This window comes from Centroberyx gerrardi, chromosome 24, assembly GCF_048128805.1.
Source record: "Centroberyx gerrardi isolate f3 chromosome 24, fCenGer3.hap1.cur.20231027, whole genome shotgun sequence".
In the NCBI taxonomy this organism is placed as follows: Eukaryota; Metazoa; Chordata; class Actinopteri; order Beryciformes; family Berycidae; genus Centroberyx; species Centroberyx gerrardi.
Genome location: NC_136020.1, coordinates 12185653 through 12205435, shown reverse-complemented (window position 1 = coordinate 12205435; position 19783 = coordinate 12185653). Strand labels below are relative to the sequence as shown.

General features: G+C 42.7%; 1 protein-coding gene across 4 annotated transcripts in view; it reads right to left on the bottom strand.

The window, feature by feature from the left end:
- Positions 1-19783, bottom strand: part of LOC139920268 (ELKS/Rab6-interacting/CAST family member 1-like) — a 132272-nt gene that overhangs the window by 96924 nt on the left and 15565 nt on the right. For all 4 annotated transcript variants that reach the window (XR_013504067.1, XR_011785034.2, XM_078281860.1 and 1 more), the window contains exons 5-8: positions 5146-5402; positions 4843-5014; positions 1799-1873; positions 340-495 (exon numbers count right to left, since the gene is read on the bottom strand). Coding sequence is in view for 2 of the 4 variants with exons in the window: in XM_078281860.1 (XP_078137986.1) it covers positions 340-495; positions 1799-1873; positions 4843-5014; positions 5146-5402 (660 nt within the window). In the remaining 2 variants the exon portion in view is untranslated. The remainder of the gene's footprint in view (positions 1-339; positions 496-1798; positions 1874-4842; positions 5015-5145; positions 5403-19783) is intronic.

The window sequence follows — 19783 nt, the reverse complement described above, 5'->3', positions numbered from 1 at the left end:
AATGTAATAGGAACAAACTACTTTGTACAAGTGAGAAAAACAAACAGAGACAAAAACAAATAGATTTCACCTCAAAACAAACAAAAGAAACAAGCACAGAAAGAATTGTATTGAATTGCAAATTGGCACCACATGACAAGAGTACTGGTGTGTTTTAATGAGCCTGGCTCCCACAGTAACGCTTTCATTTTGTTCTTGACACTAAAAATATCTGTCATGATAAGTGTGAAAGATGTAAAGAAGTCGGGTTTTTACCAGCAAGCTAGAAATTTTGACTGTTTTTCAAAAAAGAGAAGAGAAGTAACATGGTCAAAGGTGTGTGAGTGTGCGGTGCATTACCTTGTTCTTCATGAACTTGGAGTGGGATCTGTAGACCTCCATCTGTTTGATCTCCTCCTCTCGCTCCTCGCTGCTCAGCGCCCCGTTGGACTTCAGCATGTTGACCTCGTCCTCCAGCTCCCTCAGGCCGCGCTCCAGAGAGCTGATCTTAGAGTCCTGGCAGGACGGCAACACACTCACATGTTAGAGACAACTCACTGACTACTGCACGATATTCACATAAACATCCTATTTATATTACATTTTGGAATAGTGATATGAATTGCGGTACATGTGGACATACAGTAGGTTTTTCTTCTTCAACATTTTAAAGAAGAAAACTGTTGAGTGATGAGCAGAGCTGGAGGCCAAATCAAATCAAATCAAAGGTTATAGCAACTGGATTGGGGAATTGTGTTGTTGAAGATAGGACTTGTGGACACAAGTGGTTCAAATATTCATAATAATGTATTATGTGTCCATAATAACAGCTACTTTATATTATTAACGTTATATTTATCTCCTAACCAGGTCCAATTCATATTAACTGATATAATTTAGGCTACAGTCTTGATCTTTATAATTATAAATATCACATTGGTTTGGGGTTATGGTTAGGGTTGTTTTTGTGCTTCTTTAACAGTCAAATTGTTTATGTTAGCTGTGTCTGCTATAAGCTGTGGGAAGGCTATTAGCTGCTATAGCTAATGTTAGCTGCTGTGTCTGCTAACTGCCTTTAGCCAGTTAAAACTGATACTGTTAAAACTGATACTGTTATAACTACTTATAGGCTACAATTTACACAATTAGACCTAGTTGCTTTGGAGATAAATATAACATGATCGACATGAAGTTGCTGACTGTTTTGATAGGTGAACCACAGCCACTGGTGTGAGCAAGTGCTAGCTTCAACATCATGCAGCCTAACGATACCCTTCAGTCCAGCTGCTGCAGCCTTTCACTTGGTTGTCAAACTCAACTGAACTCTTGGACTGGATGCCAGCTGTGGCTGCTGCCACCTGCTGGCCCAGCCAAAAAATGACACTAATTCTTAGAATTTGTTCAATTTGAACAGAATAAAAGATTTTCTCAGATATTTTACTTGATTTGTAGACCAGGGATTCTACGCAGAGCCAGAACAGCCCATTTAGCAGGCTGTCCGAAACACATTCCCTCTAGGAAAGAAACTGCAGCCTCTTGCGAATCGGAAATTGAAGTTGTTAATATTGCAGTTTTTATATTTTTTGATCAATATGGCAGCCCTCATTTTGGTAGTGTTATAAACAGATTTTTTAAACTGTCTTGCACAACGGTAAGCTCGTTGCAGAGCCTCTTTGCCTTCAAGTCACTGTATTCCTTTAATGTTGAGCCCTGCATTGTATGTCCTGCTCTGTATGAGAGGTCCTGTTCCAGTGATGCTGATTCTCTCACAGTTAAATAAAAAAAACAAAAACAAACAACAACAACAACATAGGTTTACCTTCATTTCGATGACAGTCTGCAGAGCCTTGGTCTTGGCTGATTCTGGAGCTGCTTCGTATCTCCTGTGCAGCTCCTGAGACACACACACACCACGATAATCAGCAGAGGACAGAGAGAGAGACACAGAGGGATGGAGGGAGGGATGGAGCGAAGGAACACAGGGTCGTGGGCAGGTGGAGGAGGGGACTGGGATGGACAGAGAGGGATGGAGGGACGGCTGGACGGAGGGCGAGGGTCGCGGGGAAGGAGCAGGGAAGGAGGGCGAGTGCTGGAGGGACGCATGGAGGGACGGGTGGATCGTGGAAACGACGGCGAAAGAGGGATGGAAAGGAGGGCAGAAGGAGGGATGGATGGAGGGAGAGGGCCGATGGGAGGGAGAGGAAGGGACGGGGAAGGAGGGGGAGGAACGGAGCGGGGGGTGACGGGACGGGGAGACGGGGAAAGGAGGAGAGCATTGGAAGGAGGGAGACACGTGGAAAGGAGGCGGGATGGGGATGGGGATGGAGGGAGAGATGGGGAAGGAAGGAGAGATGGGGATGGAGGGGGAGACGGGGAAGGAGGGGGAAGGAGGAAGCAGGTGTTTCCCTCTCGCCGAGGCGCTGGCTTTTAGCATCCTGGGGTCGATCCGTCCATCCCACATCCTTCAGCCTCTATGGAATGCCACTCGCTAAGCTGATGCTGACTCTGCTTCAGCCTCAGATGCTGCTGGATGATCGAATCTGACGGCCTCAAGCGATCCTAATTCAATTAACTGGCTCTCAGCTTCAAATGCTTGTGATTAATCCAACTGATTAGCTTCAAATGCTTGAGAGTAATCTCAACTGTAATCTAAAATGCTATTAAAATCCAAAATGTGCAAGGAAAATCCAAATGCTAAGGAAAATCAAACTTCCAAAAATGTTCTCCCTATAAGTCTCCAACTTCCAAGCAACCAGCTCCAGTCTCTTATAGCAGACTACATACTCTACATACTACAAAGCAATGACTAATCAACCTACATTGCTGTGTTTTTCTGCTACAATTTAGTAGATTTAGATTTTTTTTCAAAATCTTCAACTGCAATTTTGACTACACTAGTTTAACAAGATCCTGTCTGTCTGTCCGCCGTTGCCACAACGCCAACTCAGTAGTCAAATGAAGTGAGAGGAGGGAGAGCAAAAGAGAGAGAGAGAAGGAAGGAGGGTAGTGGGAGATGGAAAGGGACAAAAAGGACAGAGAAAGAGAGACAGAGAGGGAGGGAGGGAGGGAGGGACGGAGGGAGGGAATGAACGCCGAGGGGAGGATGTTCTGGTAGTGCTATCAGAAAAAGAGCGCATGCATCACTGCTTTTCTTTGGAGGACACACACTTAGAGGCTAACAAAGACAGCTAATGCATTAGCCAGGCAGCACACAAACACACACGTATATAAAAAGGGATAGTAGGTGCCACCGCTGGAGGCACTGGTATGAATGCTCTGAACACACATACACAGTCCCAGGAAAGATTCCTTGTTTGGTTATCACTTCCTCGAGAGCGTAAAAGGCAGGATTAGTACAGATGCTGCACTTTGGCTCCATGCCCAAGAGGAACTGTTTGGGAAGTCAAAGTGTTGCTCCGTTTTCAGCTGTTGGAAGCAACAGAGTACAGCGGTGTTACAGTATTAGGATTTAACTCTACTGTATAATGTTCAAAAAGGAAATGTTGGCAGCGCTAATGCAAGATGGATGCAGGATAAATGCCTGAAGTGGGGTTTCTCCTGTAGTTTCTACTGTAAATGTCACTGTGGTTTAGTCTTTACTCCAAACAGTGCACTTCTCAGGAATTGATGGATCAGATTTACACAAACCCATACTGTAGCTATATAACAACAGCATATTTTGAGATCTTGGCTTAGTCCCATGGTTCAAAGTCATAGTCTGTTGTCAAATGCAGCTAAAAAAACCAAACTGAGATATTTTGTCCAGCAGACTGACATACTGTGAAGCAACACTCGGCAGAAGATATGCTAGAGAGTAGTGATACTTTTAATTCCCCTTCACCTAATTAGGTTTTTAAGCCTTTCTGAAAAAATACTCCTCCTCTCTCTCCCTCCCCTCCTCTTCCACTCACTCTATCTCGCTCTGTCACTGGAAATGACTGAGTCATTTGCTGTCTAAGCTACATAAATGATGCATGCATCATGTGATATGGTGTGTGTGTGTGTGTGTGTGTGTGTGCGTCTGTGTATGTACAATTCTCCCTCACAGCTGTGGCCTATGGTGCATTGCAGTTGGTCCATAGAGGCAGGTCTGTGTAATTCAATTTCCTTCTTAATGCATGCAATTTTCAACCTGATATTAAATTATATATATATCTATTAAGTTTTTAGGATATGTGTTTGGTATTCCAAAGTGTGTCAGGCATCCAAAACCTTGAACCTGCTTGTTTGCGACCATGAATGCATCCAGGAGAGATGAACCAAAGACACTGCTAAAAATGTTTTAGTCCATACAATGGCAGATCATTTCCTTTACCTTTGGTTTCCTCAAGGTGGAAAAAGTAATCTAGTTCAGTATTTTATAGGTGTATTTTATTTTCACAGGTTCAAACAATCTCCACTCAGTGTTCAGAGCAGAGAATTGTACTTTAGTCATGTGTTGTTCAGTAACAACATTTTAACACTAGAGGGAGCTGCTGTTTAAAATAAAGAACAGAATGAGAAAGAGCAACTGAAAGAGGGAGAGAGAGAGAGAGAGAGAGAGAGAGTGGGAGACAGAAAAATAGAGAATGATAAAGTGTGTGTGTGTGTGTGTGTGTGTGTGTGTGTGTGTGTGTGTGTGTTATTGTTGAAAAAGCTGAATTGTGAGCCAAGATGGGATGCAGCCAACGGCCCTGCCTAGATGTGACATGGTTTGATTTGTACACATTCACATCTGGCTGTACACAGATACACACACACACACACACACACACACACACACACACACACACACACAGGAATACATGCATGCACTCTCTCTCCGTCTCCCATCTTTCTTTTTCTACCCCTCTCTCTCTCTCTCTCTCACACACACACACACACCTCTCTGAGTTGTAGCGTCTCCTTGTCTTTCTGCTCCAACAGGCCCTCTAGATGGTGGATGGTCATCTCAGCGTCGGCCAATCGCCTCGTCCGCTCATGGTCCTCCTCGGTTGCCCGTGACGACAGGCCTTTGCTCTGCAACATCTCCAGTAACTTCTTAATGGACTCGTCCCTGTTAGAAAAGAATAGAATAGAATAGAAAAGATTTAAAGTTTCACTGAGCATCTTCGTACGTCGGCGGCCCCAAATAGCAGCGAGAGGTAACAGTTTGAATTTTGAAAACTTGGAAAAACTCATCTTTACCTGGCAGTCAGTGTGTGTTTCTGCGTGTCTATCCGCAGCTCCATCTCCTCCACGGTCTTCCTCAGGAGGAAGAGCTCTTTGACCTGGCGCTCGTAGTCGCCGTGGAGACGCAGGAAGTTCTCCTCCGTCATCTCCTGCGGGGGGAGCGGCTGGTTGCTGAGGCGACCGGCTTCCGAGTAATCGGACTGGAGGAGCTGGTTGAGGTCGCGCTGGATTCGGAGCTCGTCCTGCAGAGCCTGGATGGTGCACTGGAAATGCTGGCAGGAGAGAGAAGAGATTAGAATTTAGTTTGCAAACATAACAGATTAATATGAAGCTCGTCCTGTTAAGTGTGGATGTTGTGCTGATGTTGCTAAAGAAATTAAAGGTGCATTACATCATTTTTCTTACTGTCCCATAGCACAAAATGACCATAATATATCTGTGGGGGTTGATAAGGCTGTTAATCAATATCAGTGACTCAACAATTTATTTGCCAAGTGCTGAGATTTCTGGCTTTCAAAACTCACTTTCTGGCTGTCATCTACGTTTTGGAACAAAAATTTTAAATTTAAATTTTAAAACACCCCTCCCCCCCTCCAGTCTCAATTTCAACTGCTCAACGATGGAGGATAAAAAAACCTGGTTCGCAAGCCAAAAACTGAATGACAAATCAGTACCATATTTACAGTATTTAGCATGGTAATATATCACCTCTTCAGCAGACGTTTCTGATGGATCATTTAGCAAGCTTACTCCTCTCTGTTGTGGAAATGTGACTCCACTGTGTGTGTCGAATACAGACCAACAAGGCTCAAGACCATTATCATAAATTACGAGTTTAATTAATTAGTTCTTGGATCAGGACCAAAAGCAGATCAAGACTAAATTGAAAAATGTGCATGAGTGTGTGTGTGTGTGTGTGTGTGTGTGTGTGTGTGTGTGTGTGTGTGCGCGCATATGTGTGTGTGTGCAAATCTTTGTGTATAAATGTGTGTTGGCAGGTTAATATCATCACCATCATGGCTGAAAAGGACCTGACATGACTATCACTGAGTCAGGCAATAAGGCCATTTATACTGTGTGCGTGTGTGCGTGTGTGTGTGTGTGTGCGTGTGTGTGTGTGTGTGTGTGTCCTAGTGACGTCATGATGTCCCCAGGCTTTCGAAAATGCGTCACACATACCCCGAACAGGAGACAGGTCATCACCACACGAGTCATGTGGAATATTTTTATGGAGCTAAATGGAACTCATGCAGCCACGTGATAAGAGCAAGGCAACACACACACACACACACACACACACACACACACACACGTTCACATACACTGGCATGCTTGCACATATACTGAGAAACACATATATCCACATATACGCATACGGACAAATACACAAAAATGAAGGCCTGCATGCAAACAAACACACACACACACACACACACACACACACACACACACACACAGACTGCTGAAGCAATTGTCTCACTGAGTTGACTTTCATGACCAACAGCAACAATTTAGGAACAAAAAAACAAAAGACAGAGAAAGAGAAAGAGAAAGAGAGAGAGAGAGCAATTAGAGTGAGTGAGAGAGGAAGGATTAGAGAGATAGGAGACAGAGAGGGAGAGAGATAGGATGGAAGTGAGGGTGAGAGAAATAAATGAAGAAAAAACTAAATAGAAAAAGGGAAAGAGAGACAAAGAGAGGCAAAAGGAAGGAGGTAAGGTAAGACAAAGATGCTATCGCTCCCCTGCAGCTATCATTAATCAACGAAAGAGAGAGGAGTAAAATGAAAGGAGAGATGAGAGAAAAAAAGATGAGCGGTTAACCAAAGAAAAGAGGTTCTTCTTGGATATGGAGGGAAAGAGACAGAGAGAGAGAAAGGGTGGGCAGATAGTGATCGCACACACACACACACACACACACAAAGAGGATGGATGAACGGTAATTAGATAGTATGGATGCAACTGTCTTCCATGACAGCTCCATGTCACGATGGGAACAGTGGGAACACAAGTGACAGCGGAGAGGCAGGACTCTCTCTCTTCTTGAATGACAAGAAAATAGACGAGGTCAAAGAGCAACTCTCTCTCTCTGTCTCTCTCTCTCACTCAATCCACTTCACTTCATTTAAATATATTTTATTGACACGAATGTAGGGAACAATGTTACAATGAAATCCAATGCAAAATCAACATTTTTGCATTGAATCAATTTCCGTCCTTGTGTTACTGTATGTGGGTGGATCTGCTGACTCATACATCAGCCCCATGGCCTGCTGTTTCACTGACACACACACACGCAGACGCACACACACACACACACACACACACACACACACACAGGCTGAAGGCTGATGCTGACATTTCCAGGACTTCCCTGAAGACCGAGGGAAGACAGACAGAGAGAGAGAGAGAGAAAGAGAGAGAGAGAAAGCATCCTTCTATTTTGTAATATCTAAAATATTCGCTCCCTGGTTAAATCTCTCTGTCTCCACGCCAACTGAGTCCTCGCTCGCACATACAAACTCTCTCTCTCTCTGTCTCTCTCTCTCTCTAATGCAAAATCATTCTCTCTCACCCACCCAAACAATTACAGTACAAATACATTTATAAACCTCAATTGGTATGAATATATACTGTATGTACAGAGAAAAGCATAAACGTATGTATATTCAGTGAGCTAAACAGACAGGCACAGACAGACAGATACAGATACAGATACACATACACACACACACACACATACACACACACACACACAGTAGTTGCCCTATTGTAGGACAGATTCCAGTAGCTTGAGAGAGAATTGAGGACAATGAAGGAGCTAGAAAAGCAAAGACTTTAATGGCTCACTCTATTTTTCTAAATAATAGTTAGCACACACACACACACACACACACACACACACACACACACACACAGCCACACATGCTCATTCACATGTATAGCATGTATTTCTTGTGCTATTTATACGTAAAATCAGAAACACACATTCATGCCTGCATGCATCACCATATATAATCAGCCAAGCAAACACACACGCACACACACATCAAGCATCTAAATGTATGTTTACAGTTAGAGAAATGAACATCAATGCATGCAGACACACACACACACACACACACACCACATCCCACACATAAAACATGAGTAATTGTACCGAGAAATGCCCATCCATATGCATGTCCATGTAAAGCCACATGCATAGGTATGCACGTGCACACACACACACACACACACACACACACACAGCCTCAACAGTTTTAAATACAAAAATACAAATTTGTGTGGTTTTTTTTAAATACTTTTTTATTGTCATCATATCATTTCGTACATCTTACCCATGTTATATAGCCTATGTAGTGATGACAACTTTTTTTTTTTTATGACATACATAAATGACGTGAGTATAGGTGTGTCACCCAGTGATACATCATAATAATAATCAATCAATATGACAATAAATTAAGATAAATAATGACAATATTTACAGTACAGGTTTAAATTATTACAGTATGTTATAGTAATTTTGAATTTATAGAAAAACATCTTTGATCCTATTTCATATTTGAAAATCTGCCTGCTGTATTCCATAAATCCATAAGTTTTTATTATATCAAAATTTCCCGCCTTCCTCAACAACAGAAAGCTAAGATAAAGACAAAAAAAAAATATATATATATATATATATATATATGAAAGAAAATGCAAGGCCTTACTCAAAGTAAGGTACATGTAGTGCTCCCCTAAGTGACTGTCAGCCCTATTATGGAGAACCACAATCCAGTAGCTTCAATTCATTATTCTTTTAACATGATAATAACTTGACCACTTAGACCATCTTTTTTCAAATAGTTTCAGGTTCCCCCTCATTTTATAAGTTAAGTACTCCATCTGATATATTTGTTGAACCGTGTCTCTCCATGTGTCTATCAGGGGACATGTTTTTTTGTGTGTTTATGTGTGAAGTCAAGCAAATACAGTATGAACACACAGCTTCAAAAGTTTATAGACATTTGTATAAAGAATGCAGAGAATGGAGAGCAAGTGAGCATACACACACACACACACACACACACACACACACATGCACACATGCACACACACACACACACACACACACAGGTTTGTGCCAGAACTCCCCCCACACACACATGGAATGTAGTGCTGAGAAATGCCAGAGCACGAGAGATAGAGAGGGGGAGAGCGAGAGAGACGCAGGAAAACAAGGGAGTGAAACATGGAAGGAAGGAAGCTAGAAGATATAAAAGAAGAGAAGGAGATAAGGAGGAGGGAGAACATGAGAGAGAAAATCGTGCGTTAATTGTGTAGGAACAGAAGGACGGAGGAGAGGAGGAGGAGGAGAGAGAGAAAGAGGAGAGAGAGAGAAAGATAGAGAGAGAGGGGGAGGAGTGTGGGAATACAAGTTGTGTTTTTCTTCTCAATTTCTGCTGAGTCATCTTTGGCACCGTCACCTTTGACCCTGTCAAACACTTCCTGATTCCACACAGGACTGAGAGGGTCGGTCAGACTCAGCACTCACTCTCACACACACACACACACACATACACACCACACACACAAGTTCTAATTATGTTGTCATTTGGACTACCCAACACAAAACACACACATCAACTCTATATTTTATATTATATGTATCATCATTTAGTGGAACCTCACAGCAAATCAAATCACCACAAACACACACACACACACACACACACACACACACACACAAACACAACTGTCCTGCTCATAACCTAATTACTTTTATCAACCAAAGTCACGTAACAGCAAGTCAACCAAACATGTATCGAACAAAGCTCCTTTTCATTCATTCTAATAACATTGAATGAACTACATTCAATTACACCAATATATACAAACTTTAGAGTTTTTAGTTTATTTACACATAAAAAGCTTCTGATAAAAACACCTCACCCCAAAAGCAAAAAGACAAATCAAGATGACAAACACTGAAATGGGTGAAATGGGCAATGGGAACCAAATTAAATCAACAAGGAGGAGAAACATAAAGCACAATAACAAGGGAAACAAATGAACAGAAGAAAGGCCGATGGATTTGTGGTGTCTAAGAGACATCTAAGACGCCATCGACTATAGCTGGTAAATACAGCTGTAACTGCTACTTCCCTGCATGGTTTTAAAAACATAACACTGGTTCGTACAGAAAGTGGGTTTAGCAAAGTAATCGGATTGCATTTTGGCATTTCTAGTGTTAAATGAACATACCCTTGATGCAGGGAAAGTACAATATCATAATGAACATATCTATTCATTCACTTGGTTCACTCTCCATACAGTCCTGCATCATTTCCATGACAAGCCTCCCTCAAGGCAAAGCTAGGGGTTTTTTAAACACTGGGTTGAGACCCAAATTTGGACCACAGCAGGGATTAAAACGGGCCTCCAAGTTAGTGTGAAGAAATTGTTACTGGAAGCTGAATGTCATATTTTAGTATGTATGTTTACTAGCAGGAATATAATTGCTGCCTAAAAAACAGAAATTCATAAGAATAGCCACCACAATAGCACATAATTGTGTTGAGGTTGCAAAAAGAAAAATATTAATAAAAAAACAAAATAAAAAAAACAAATGGAAAATCACTTATGTAGCCTAATGAACAAGTTGTCCTATCACTCTTCAGAGAAGAGAAGAGAAGAGAAGAGAAGAAAAGAGAAGAGAAGAGAAGAGAAGAGAAGAGAAGAGAAGAGAAGAGGACAACCTTTTATGAATATGGTGACAATATTTTCCATCCGTCCGTCATCCCCCCTCAGGCCACTGCTCATCTGTCGTTCAATATTAACCATCTCTCCATTATTACTCCTCCATCTCATCCCTCGCTCATTCTGCCCTCGCTGGGTGAGTCACGCATCCCCCCTCGCAAACACACATAGACACATGCACACAAATACACACACATAGGAACACACACTAATGCCCACACACAAAGATACACATATGGGCAGCACACAACATAACGTTCAAGGCAGTTGTCATACTGTGTGCGCGCGCGCGTGTGTGTGTGTGTGTGTGTGTGTGTGTGTGTGCAATGGCCGTGAGCAGTTTGAAAGCATCGCCCACTCAAACAAGACAACAGGCAGATTAACTCTCTCTCTCTCTCCCTCTCTCTCTCTCTGAGGATAAAGGTGGGGGATGAAGAAAATAATGAAGAGGAGGAGAAAATGAAGGACAGTGGATAAAAAAAGATGGATGAGAAGAAGAAATGAGAGAGAAAACAACGACAATGGAACTATATCAGAAATAGACAAACAAAAGAAGAGACAAGAAGAAACAAGCATGGAAGAAAGAGAACAGAAAAGATGGAGGGGAGAGAGAGAGAGAGAAGAGGGGGAGAGAGAGAGAGACGTGTTGACCCTAATCAGTCACTTTGAGATGCAACATCAGGGTCAGTACTGGGTTTAAAGAGGAGAGGAGAGGAGAGGAGAGGAGGAGGAGAGGAGAGGAGAGCAGAGGAGAGGAGAGGAGAGGAGAGGAGAGGAGAGGAGAGGAGGAGGAGAGGAGGAGAGGAGAGGAGAGGAGAGGAGGAGGAGAGGAGAGATCAGCAAAACAGCCAATCACAGTTGTCCCATTCATTTAACATTAGCACATTTCAGAGTTCAAGCTCTGAAAAACTATGATTGATAGATAGATAGATAGATAGATAGATAGATAGATAGATAGATAGATAGATAGATAAGGAGGAATGGCCAGAGCGGGAGAGAGAGAAAAAGAAAAGGAAGAGAAGAAAAGGGGAGTGACTCGACTGTAATTCTGTTCATTCCTCACCAACTCTTCCCAAACCCACTCCTTATAAGGACAGACATGGCTACCACGGGCCTGCACACACACACACACACACACACACACACACACACACACACACACACACACACACCCAGACAGAGAGAGAGAGAGAGAGTGAGAGAGAGAGAGAGAGAGAGAGAGAGAGAGAGAACTCACAAAATCACAGCCTTGAAAGAAAAGAGGGAAAATTATGACCCTCTCTTTCCTTTCACTTTCAAATCTGTCGCTCCCTCTCTTTCTGTCTATCTATAGCAAAATGAACACACTGTGCCTTTGTAAAAGCCTGACAAAAATGGAGGAAAAAAAACGAGTGCTCTGTCTCTCTCTCTCTTTCTCTCTGTGCATCTAAGTTAAAGTTTTATAACTCTGAGTGAAGGAGTTCCCTGCTCTTTCCTGCCTTCTTAGCTCCATCCTCATCTCTCCGTTTATCTCTCTCTCCCTCTCTATCTCCCTGGCCCATCCCTCGTTCCACCTCTCCCTCCCTCCCTCTCTTTCTTCCTCTTTCTGTCTACCTCTCCTTTTTACCTCCTGCTCTCTCTCCTTCACACACTCTCTCACTCACTCCCTGTATACCTCTCCACCTCTCTCTTCTCTCTCTCCCTCCTTCTCTCCATCTGCCTTTCTCCCCTGCCATCTCTCTGTATTTACCAAAGTCTCTCTCTCTCTCTCTCTCTCTCCCTCTCTCTTTCCACCTATCTCTCCATCCTGACTAAATAAACACACAGGTTAGATGACCATCTGTTACTGATGAGCATTCATGTGTGAAAAACACACACACACACACACACACACACACACACACACAAAAGGAAAACAGTCCTGACAAATCAACAACTTCAGAGGTTTTCTATTCTAGTGGGGACATTTGGACCCCAAAATGCAATGAGAACATGGATCACACACATGAACATGCACTCAGACACACATGCACACTCACATGCAAGTGCGTGCACACACACACACACACACACACACACACACACACACCTACACACACGCGCGCACACACACACACACACACACACACACACACACACACACACACACACAGAGGAGAGGAATAATGAGTCATAGGTCAATGAGCAGAGGATGGAAAGATCTGCAGACTACAGGCAGCAGAATAAAGAGAGAGAGACAGAGAGATAGAGAGAGCGAGAGATGACAGTGATTGTATTTTAGCAGTGTATGTGTCTATGTGTCAAAGAGAGCGAAAAAAAGAGAGCTAGAAGGATAAATGGGGTGTTTTAAACTTTGCTGAGGCTGCATGCTGCTCTTCTCCAGGACGGCCTGCTTCATATTCACACAGTCACACAGACACACTGGGAGCTTCCCAGCAGCCACAGCCGACTCCTGCTGACTGCTGAGCAGCCAGGGGGTTAAGAGCCTTGCTTAAGGACACTTCAGCAGCAGTAGTTGTGGGAGGAGAGAGCTTCCTACTCATTCATTTTCCCTAAACAGATTTCCCAAGCCCATCCAGAGATTGAAAATGGCAACGTTAAAGGACTACACCAACGTTTTGGGAGTTTGGTCACCTTACTGGGTCTGGTAGATAGCTTTGTCTGGTGTATGTGTTCAGTAGTGTATTAAGTAATCATGGGCGACTATTGTTATCCTAAATGTGAGAAAATGAGAACTTGTAGCAGCTTTAAGATTGGAGAGCTAGTTAGTTTTATGACATCTAAACCTGCCAGGTTTGTTTAGGGGATTGGTGAAATAGACAAAATTCATGAAAAAATGCACTCTTTGAAACTACTTTCAATGGCAGAAGATCTCTCTTCCCATGAGACTTTGAGTGTAATTTGTTTTGTTTACACAGGATGTGAGCCAAGTATGTGCTGTTGATTCATATTGGACTTCACTGATGATGAAGACTGAGATTTTGTTTTCAGAGGTTATGAATCTACAAACCATACAATAAAAACCAATACCAACTTTGGATCAATAAAAGGTTTATCTTCCTACTTTGGATAATGCTAATCACCTACGATTACTTAACATACTGTATGCTAAAGCGTTAACATGCGCACCTGACAGAGCTATCTACCGGAGACACAGAGATGATTTTGGTGCCGATCCCCCTCAGATTTTGGGTAAGGTGACCAGACACAAACCCACTTCTCTAACCGCCAGGCCACCGGACCGAAGGAATGAGAGAACAGAGGAGGACAGACAGACAGACAGACAGACAGACAGACTGTAGATCTCAGGGCTGCTGGTATCTGCAGCTGAGGAGCATGACTCCTGAGGAATGCAGAAAACTGTTTGCAGAATCCCTGAGTGTGTGTGTGTGTGTGTGTGTGTGTGTGTGTGTGTGTGTGTGTGTGTTCAGCCTTTTCTCTTTGACTTCCCTCCAATAAATCCTTCTCCTCCCTCCCACAACCACCACATCGACCCTCCTCTTCCTCTCTCTCTGTCTCATCCCTAACTCCCCCCCCTCCCAACTATTTACATCTAAATTTCACTTTTCACCTCCAATCTGCCATCATCAAACTCCAGTTCAGTTCAGTTCACTTCAGTTTAAATATGCTTCACTGAGGCAGCAGGATGGGACATTACCAGATGGCTAGTAATAACGCAGCAATATGTAATTAATTAAACGCAATAATACCAATTCTGCTCTCTCTTCAGCTCAATCAAGCCTTCCCTTCATTCATCATCATACTAATCACTCTCTCCTCCCTCCCTCCCCTTCTATCACAAGTCAAATCCCTCCTTCCTATCATTCCCCTCTCCTACGTTCTTCCCTCCTTCCTCCCTTCTCTCCTTACTTCATCCCTAACTCCCCTCTTTCAGTCGATCAATTACTTCTATCCTTCTATCCACTTCTCCTCTTTTCCTCCAACTCGTTCCATCTCTGCTATCTAACCACCTCTCTTCCTTTTCTCTCAATTTAATCCATTTTCCCAACTCAATGCATCCCTGCCACCCATTCATCTCTCCTCCTTTCCTCCCTCCTTCTCGCTCTTTCATCCAGCTTTCCGATTCGATCTATCCTTCCTATCCATTCTCCTGATTTCCTCCTTCTTTCTATCTCCGTTTTACCCATCTTTATACGTCTCCATCCATCTTTGCAGTCCATTCTTCTCCAGCCCCCCCTCTCTCTCGCAGGTCTATGCCAGTACAGTAGATTGCCAGGCAAAGCATTTTTGCAGCCAGCTGGCACAGAGAAAACTGTTGGCAACATTTCTCTGTACAGTAAATGAAAATCACACAGAAAACGATTGGCACCATCCATTTATACTGGAGTCAAGCTAACATGAACCCATGAGGAATGATCAGAAGATTAAAATGCCAGCTCAAAGCTAATTTGGACTAATGAATTTAGCAATGCAAGATGCCCAATTCAAGCCAGCCTTAATCACATTAAGTGCTGAGCAGTGATGTAGTGGTATGCCAATGTAAACAAACAAAACATTATATAATTACATTTCCATAATAGTAATGATCTAATTTGTATTAATTTTCATCAGTCTGATACACCTTACTACAATGTATACTATGAATTTATATTGTAAAGATACACATACGCTTATAAAGGTGGGTAAACTCAACTTAACTACAAAGTCTTAAGACAGCAAGCACACAAACTGGCTGTATTTACAATATATTTACCGCAAGAAAATAGCCATTTTGTGTTTTAGTGTTGTATTTTAATCTTAGTTCACTCTTTATATATTGTATGCCTGTAAAACAAGTGGAAAAATGTTTTTGGTTGAGATTATTTTACTTGTTCAGTGCAATTTGGTGTCATTTCCACTGCACAGTAAAACAAAATAGAGCACCAGTGGCACCATCCATTTACAGTAGATTCAAACTAACCTGAAGGCCAGCTTTACTGCAATGTTCATATGGTGGAAAACACACTGAAGTGCCGGTCTGTCTCTGTCACTTCCTCTCTCTCTCCAACTCTCTATCACTCCAAGGGGAGAAGAGCAGGAGGGTGACAGCACGAGAAAAGAGATGAGAAATGATGGGCAGCAGCTTCAAAAAGGAGGATGACAATGAATGATGTAAATATGGCTCTCTATCCCTCCTCATCCCTCTGCCTGCCTCTCTCTCTCTCATCCCTCCCTCCCTCCTGAAGGCAAAACGCTGCCCTGGTGTAACAGGCACTGTGTTCACCTGCCTGTCTGGATTAACCTCCTCACACACACACACACACACATATACAGAAAGACAGGACTTACTAGGAAGTGGCAATAGGTGTAGGAGCATCAAAATCCCCCTCCGGCACCACCAGGGCAGGAAGCAGACTTACTTCCCACCGGCCACAGCAGCTGGTAGATTTTAAAATTCACCCACCACTTTCACTATCCTTCCATCCAAAACCAGATTTTTAGAATACCAAGGACCCAAGGGTATATTGGCTTGCCAATATTGGATGTGAGGATATGACTTTACTCAAAAAATCTGTAAAACCTGCAGTGAAGCCTGCCTCACCCTGACTTAAGGACGCTGCTAAACCTCCTAAAAGAATTCCATCAGTATGGGTTTCAGTGGAGAGTTTTATTGTCCCATGACGGTCTAAATGCTGTTTTACAGGCTTTCCACGCAAGACTAAAATTCTGGGTAAAACACTGAATCCTTGTATTTTCTTTTTTTGGGGGGGGGGATTTTTTTGGCATGAAAATGGCCTCACAAGACATTGAATGTCAACGCAAACTATTGGCTGTTGGCAGCTTCAATCCAAAAATATGTTGTCTCGGCCTTTAGAAATCCATATCAGTCGAAACCTGCAAAACAAACAAAGGTTGCTTACCTGCCAAAGTGACTGGTAAGGTCGACAGATTGACCAGGGCAAAGTCATTTTCTAAATCTACTCGTTGACATGGGAAGAAAATGTACTCTCTCTGCCTCTCTCTCTCTCTCTCTCACTCTCTCACACACACACACATACACACACACACACACCTTTACGCCCTACCTCCACCCAGAGTGTTAGGTTAAATAATTGAAGAGAATGAAAACAGTGCAGCAGTAAAAGTAGAACTGCCACTGGCTGCCGCACTTTCCCTAAAACACACACAAACACAACATAGACAAACACACACACACACTCTGACATCATACCGGTGGCGACTACATTCCATAAAAACACACACAAATTGTTGCAAGCAAACACAAACATATAAACACAGATACACACTTGATATAAATAGAAATGGTAGGTACAAAGCAATCGCATACAGCACATGCACACGGACATACATGCACTCACACACACGCACACACACACACAGATATGCAGGCAGGCATCTGTGCAATTGCGCATACACACACACTTGAACGTAAGGCCAACTCTCCCTAACACATGCAAGCCTGACAACAAACATGTATACAGTCTTCTCTCTCTCGCTCTCTCTCTCTCTCTCTCTCTCTCTCTCTCTCTCTCTCTCTCTCTCTCTCTCTCTCTCTCTCTCTCTCTCTCTCTCTCTCTCTCTCTCTCTCTCTCTCTCTCTCTCTCTCTCTCTCTCTCTCTCTCACACACACACACACACACACACACACACAGCTGGCAACAGCCTCCCTCAAAACATGCACACGCACAAATCACTGCACACAGACACAAACAAACACAGTGGTACACACTTTACATTTAGAATAGAAACACCAACAGTCACACACATGCACAGATACATGCATGTGCACCCACACAGACACAAAACACACACACACACACACACACACACACACACACACACACAGTGCAGTCCCAACTACCCCTGACTCATGCATAAGACCCCCACTTCGCCAAACACACTCTCTCTCTCTCTCTCACACACACACACACACACAGACACCAGCTGTGACGTCACACAGCTTGCCTGGAGTACAGTAGATGATAGATTGCGTCTAACAGGCCCAGAAACAGACAGACAGAGCGGTTATTGTTCAGCTGGTGCGATTCAGCGCTGGGACAAACCAAGTAGAACAGAGAGGGGGGGGAGCTAGAGAGCGGGCCGCTGCAAGAGGCACACATGCTAAAAAAAAAAAAAAAAGTCCAGAAAAGAAACTGAAAAATATGAAAATGCCCATCCTGACTTTGCATAAGAAGGCTTTTATTCCAAAAGGCTAATACATCCATTTTGGAAAAAAATGGCACTTGAGGTTCATAGCACCATATTCATGTCACATTACATCTTAACTGCTACTTTTTTATAAAGGGCTCCAGGTAGTAAATGACATCAATAACATTCAACAGTCAGTTTTACTTTCCAGTCAGCAATCACTTTGTCAGGTTGAGTGTCACATCGCTCAAATGGTGGATATATTTCATTTTGGGATGAAACTCCTGTAGGTAGCATAGATTTATTTTCAGAATATGTTTCTCAAATCAAATGGTAAGAGTGATTCCTCTGTCCTGTTCTGAGTTCTGATCCCTGGAATCTTTTTTTGTTACGAAACTAGTGGAGGTTATTGAAAACATGCATGCTGAATTATTCTGCTGCTTGAGCTTGTGTGTTGGAGAAAGAAACAAGAGATAGAGGGAAAGGGGGAAAGGGTGTAGATTAGAATGAATAACAGAAAAGGTGTGTGTACAAGAAAGAAAGAGAGAAAGAAAAAAGAAAGAAAGAAAGAAAGAAAGAAAGCCAAGTGGAGCTTTCCTTTGGCATTCCAAGCATTCCTCCCTCTCCTCCTTTCCTCCCTCACTTCTCCCTCTCTCTTCCGTCTTGCGTGAAAGATTTTACCTCCCTGCTGTGACCAAAGAGGTGGAACAAATTGGGCGAACACACACACGCACGCAAACACACACACACACACACATACACACACACACACACACACAGCTGAAACCAAAGCAGGTAGGTGCAGCAAAACAAGAGTGACAACAGACAGACGACACTGACCATAGCATTAAACTGAATAGAATGACCATCCCTATTCAAAACAATAGGTTTGGTAAACCAGGGAGTGTCCCTTCTATTGAATTAAGCTCTATGGTGCTGCCTCTCCACGGGCCCAGATGGAGAGAGTGGGAGAGAGAGAGAGAGAGTAAGAGAGGGAGACATAGAGATAGAGAGAGAACGTGGGGGTGAAAGAAAAGGTGAGATAGAGAGGCAGAGAAGGAGAGAGTCGTGAGAAAGAGATGGAGAAAGTTATGGGACTGGGGAGAAGGTGTGATCAAGAAAAACATGACTGGATGAGGGAGGTGAAACAAGAGAGGAACAAGTGAACTGGAAGTAGAGAGGAGAGAATAACAATAAAGCTGCACCACGCAAACTTTTTATGAAACATTACACCTGTCTTATTAGTCAAGCGGGGCTGCAGTAGAGAAGAGCGACCCACTCCCACTAACCCAAACCCTAACAAATCATATAATACTTATAAGAGCTGGTACCTTTAAAATAGTAATAGTGACATTTATTTACAAATTAGACTAATAGCCTCCCTGAAGCCTTTCGCAAAACCCTGACAGACACTTAATATGACAAAGTAATACATCAAAATATCACAATAACAATGAAGTTATACAATTTTATATTAACAGCTATCAAATGCAAGTTTATGACAGGAGAAGAGATGCATCAAGGAAGAAAAATATATAGAAACTGAAATATGTAGCACATGCATAGAAATGTAATTATTGGAAGGGGCACTTCCTGATTTAACCTTTATTTTTTAATCAAAGTGGTAAGAAATCCTTGCTAATTTATTTGCTGCAAGAAATCAATCACCTTTATATCAATCGGAGATGGAGAGTATCAAGACGGACATTTATTAATATGAAAATGTTGCAGATTATTAATTTAACCTTTATCTATTGGATTAGGAGAAGGAGGAGAATATTCCTGCTTGTAAGGGAGGCTTGGCTGCAACAGCAACA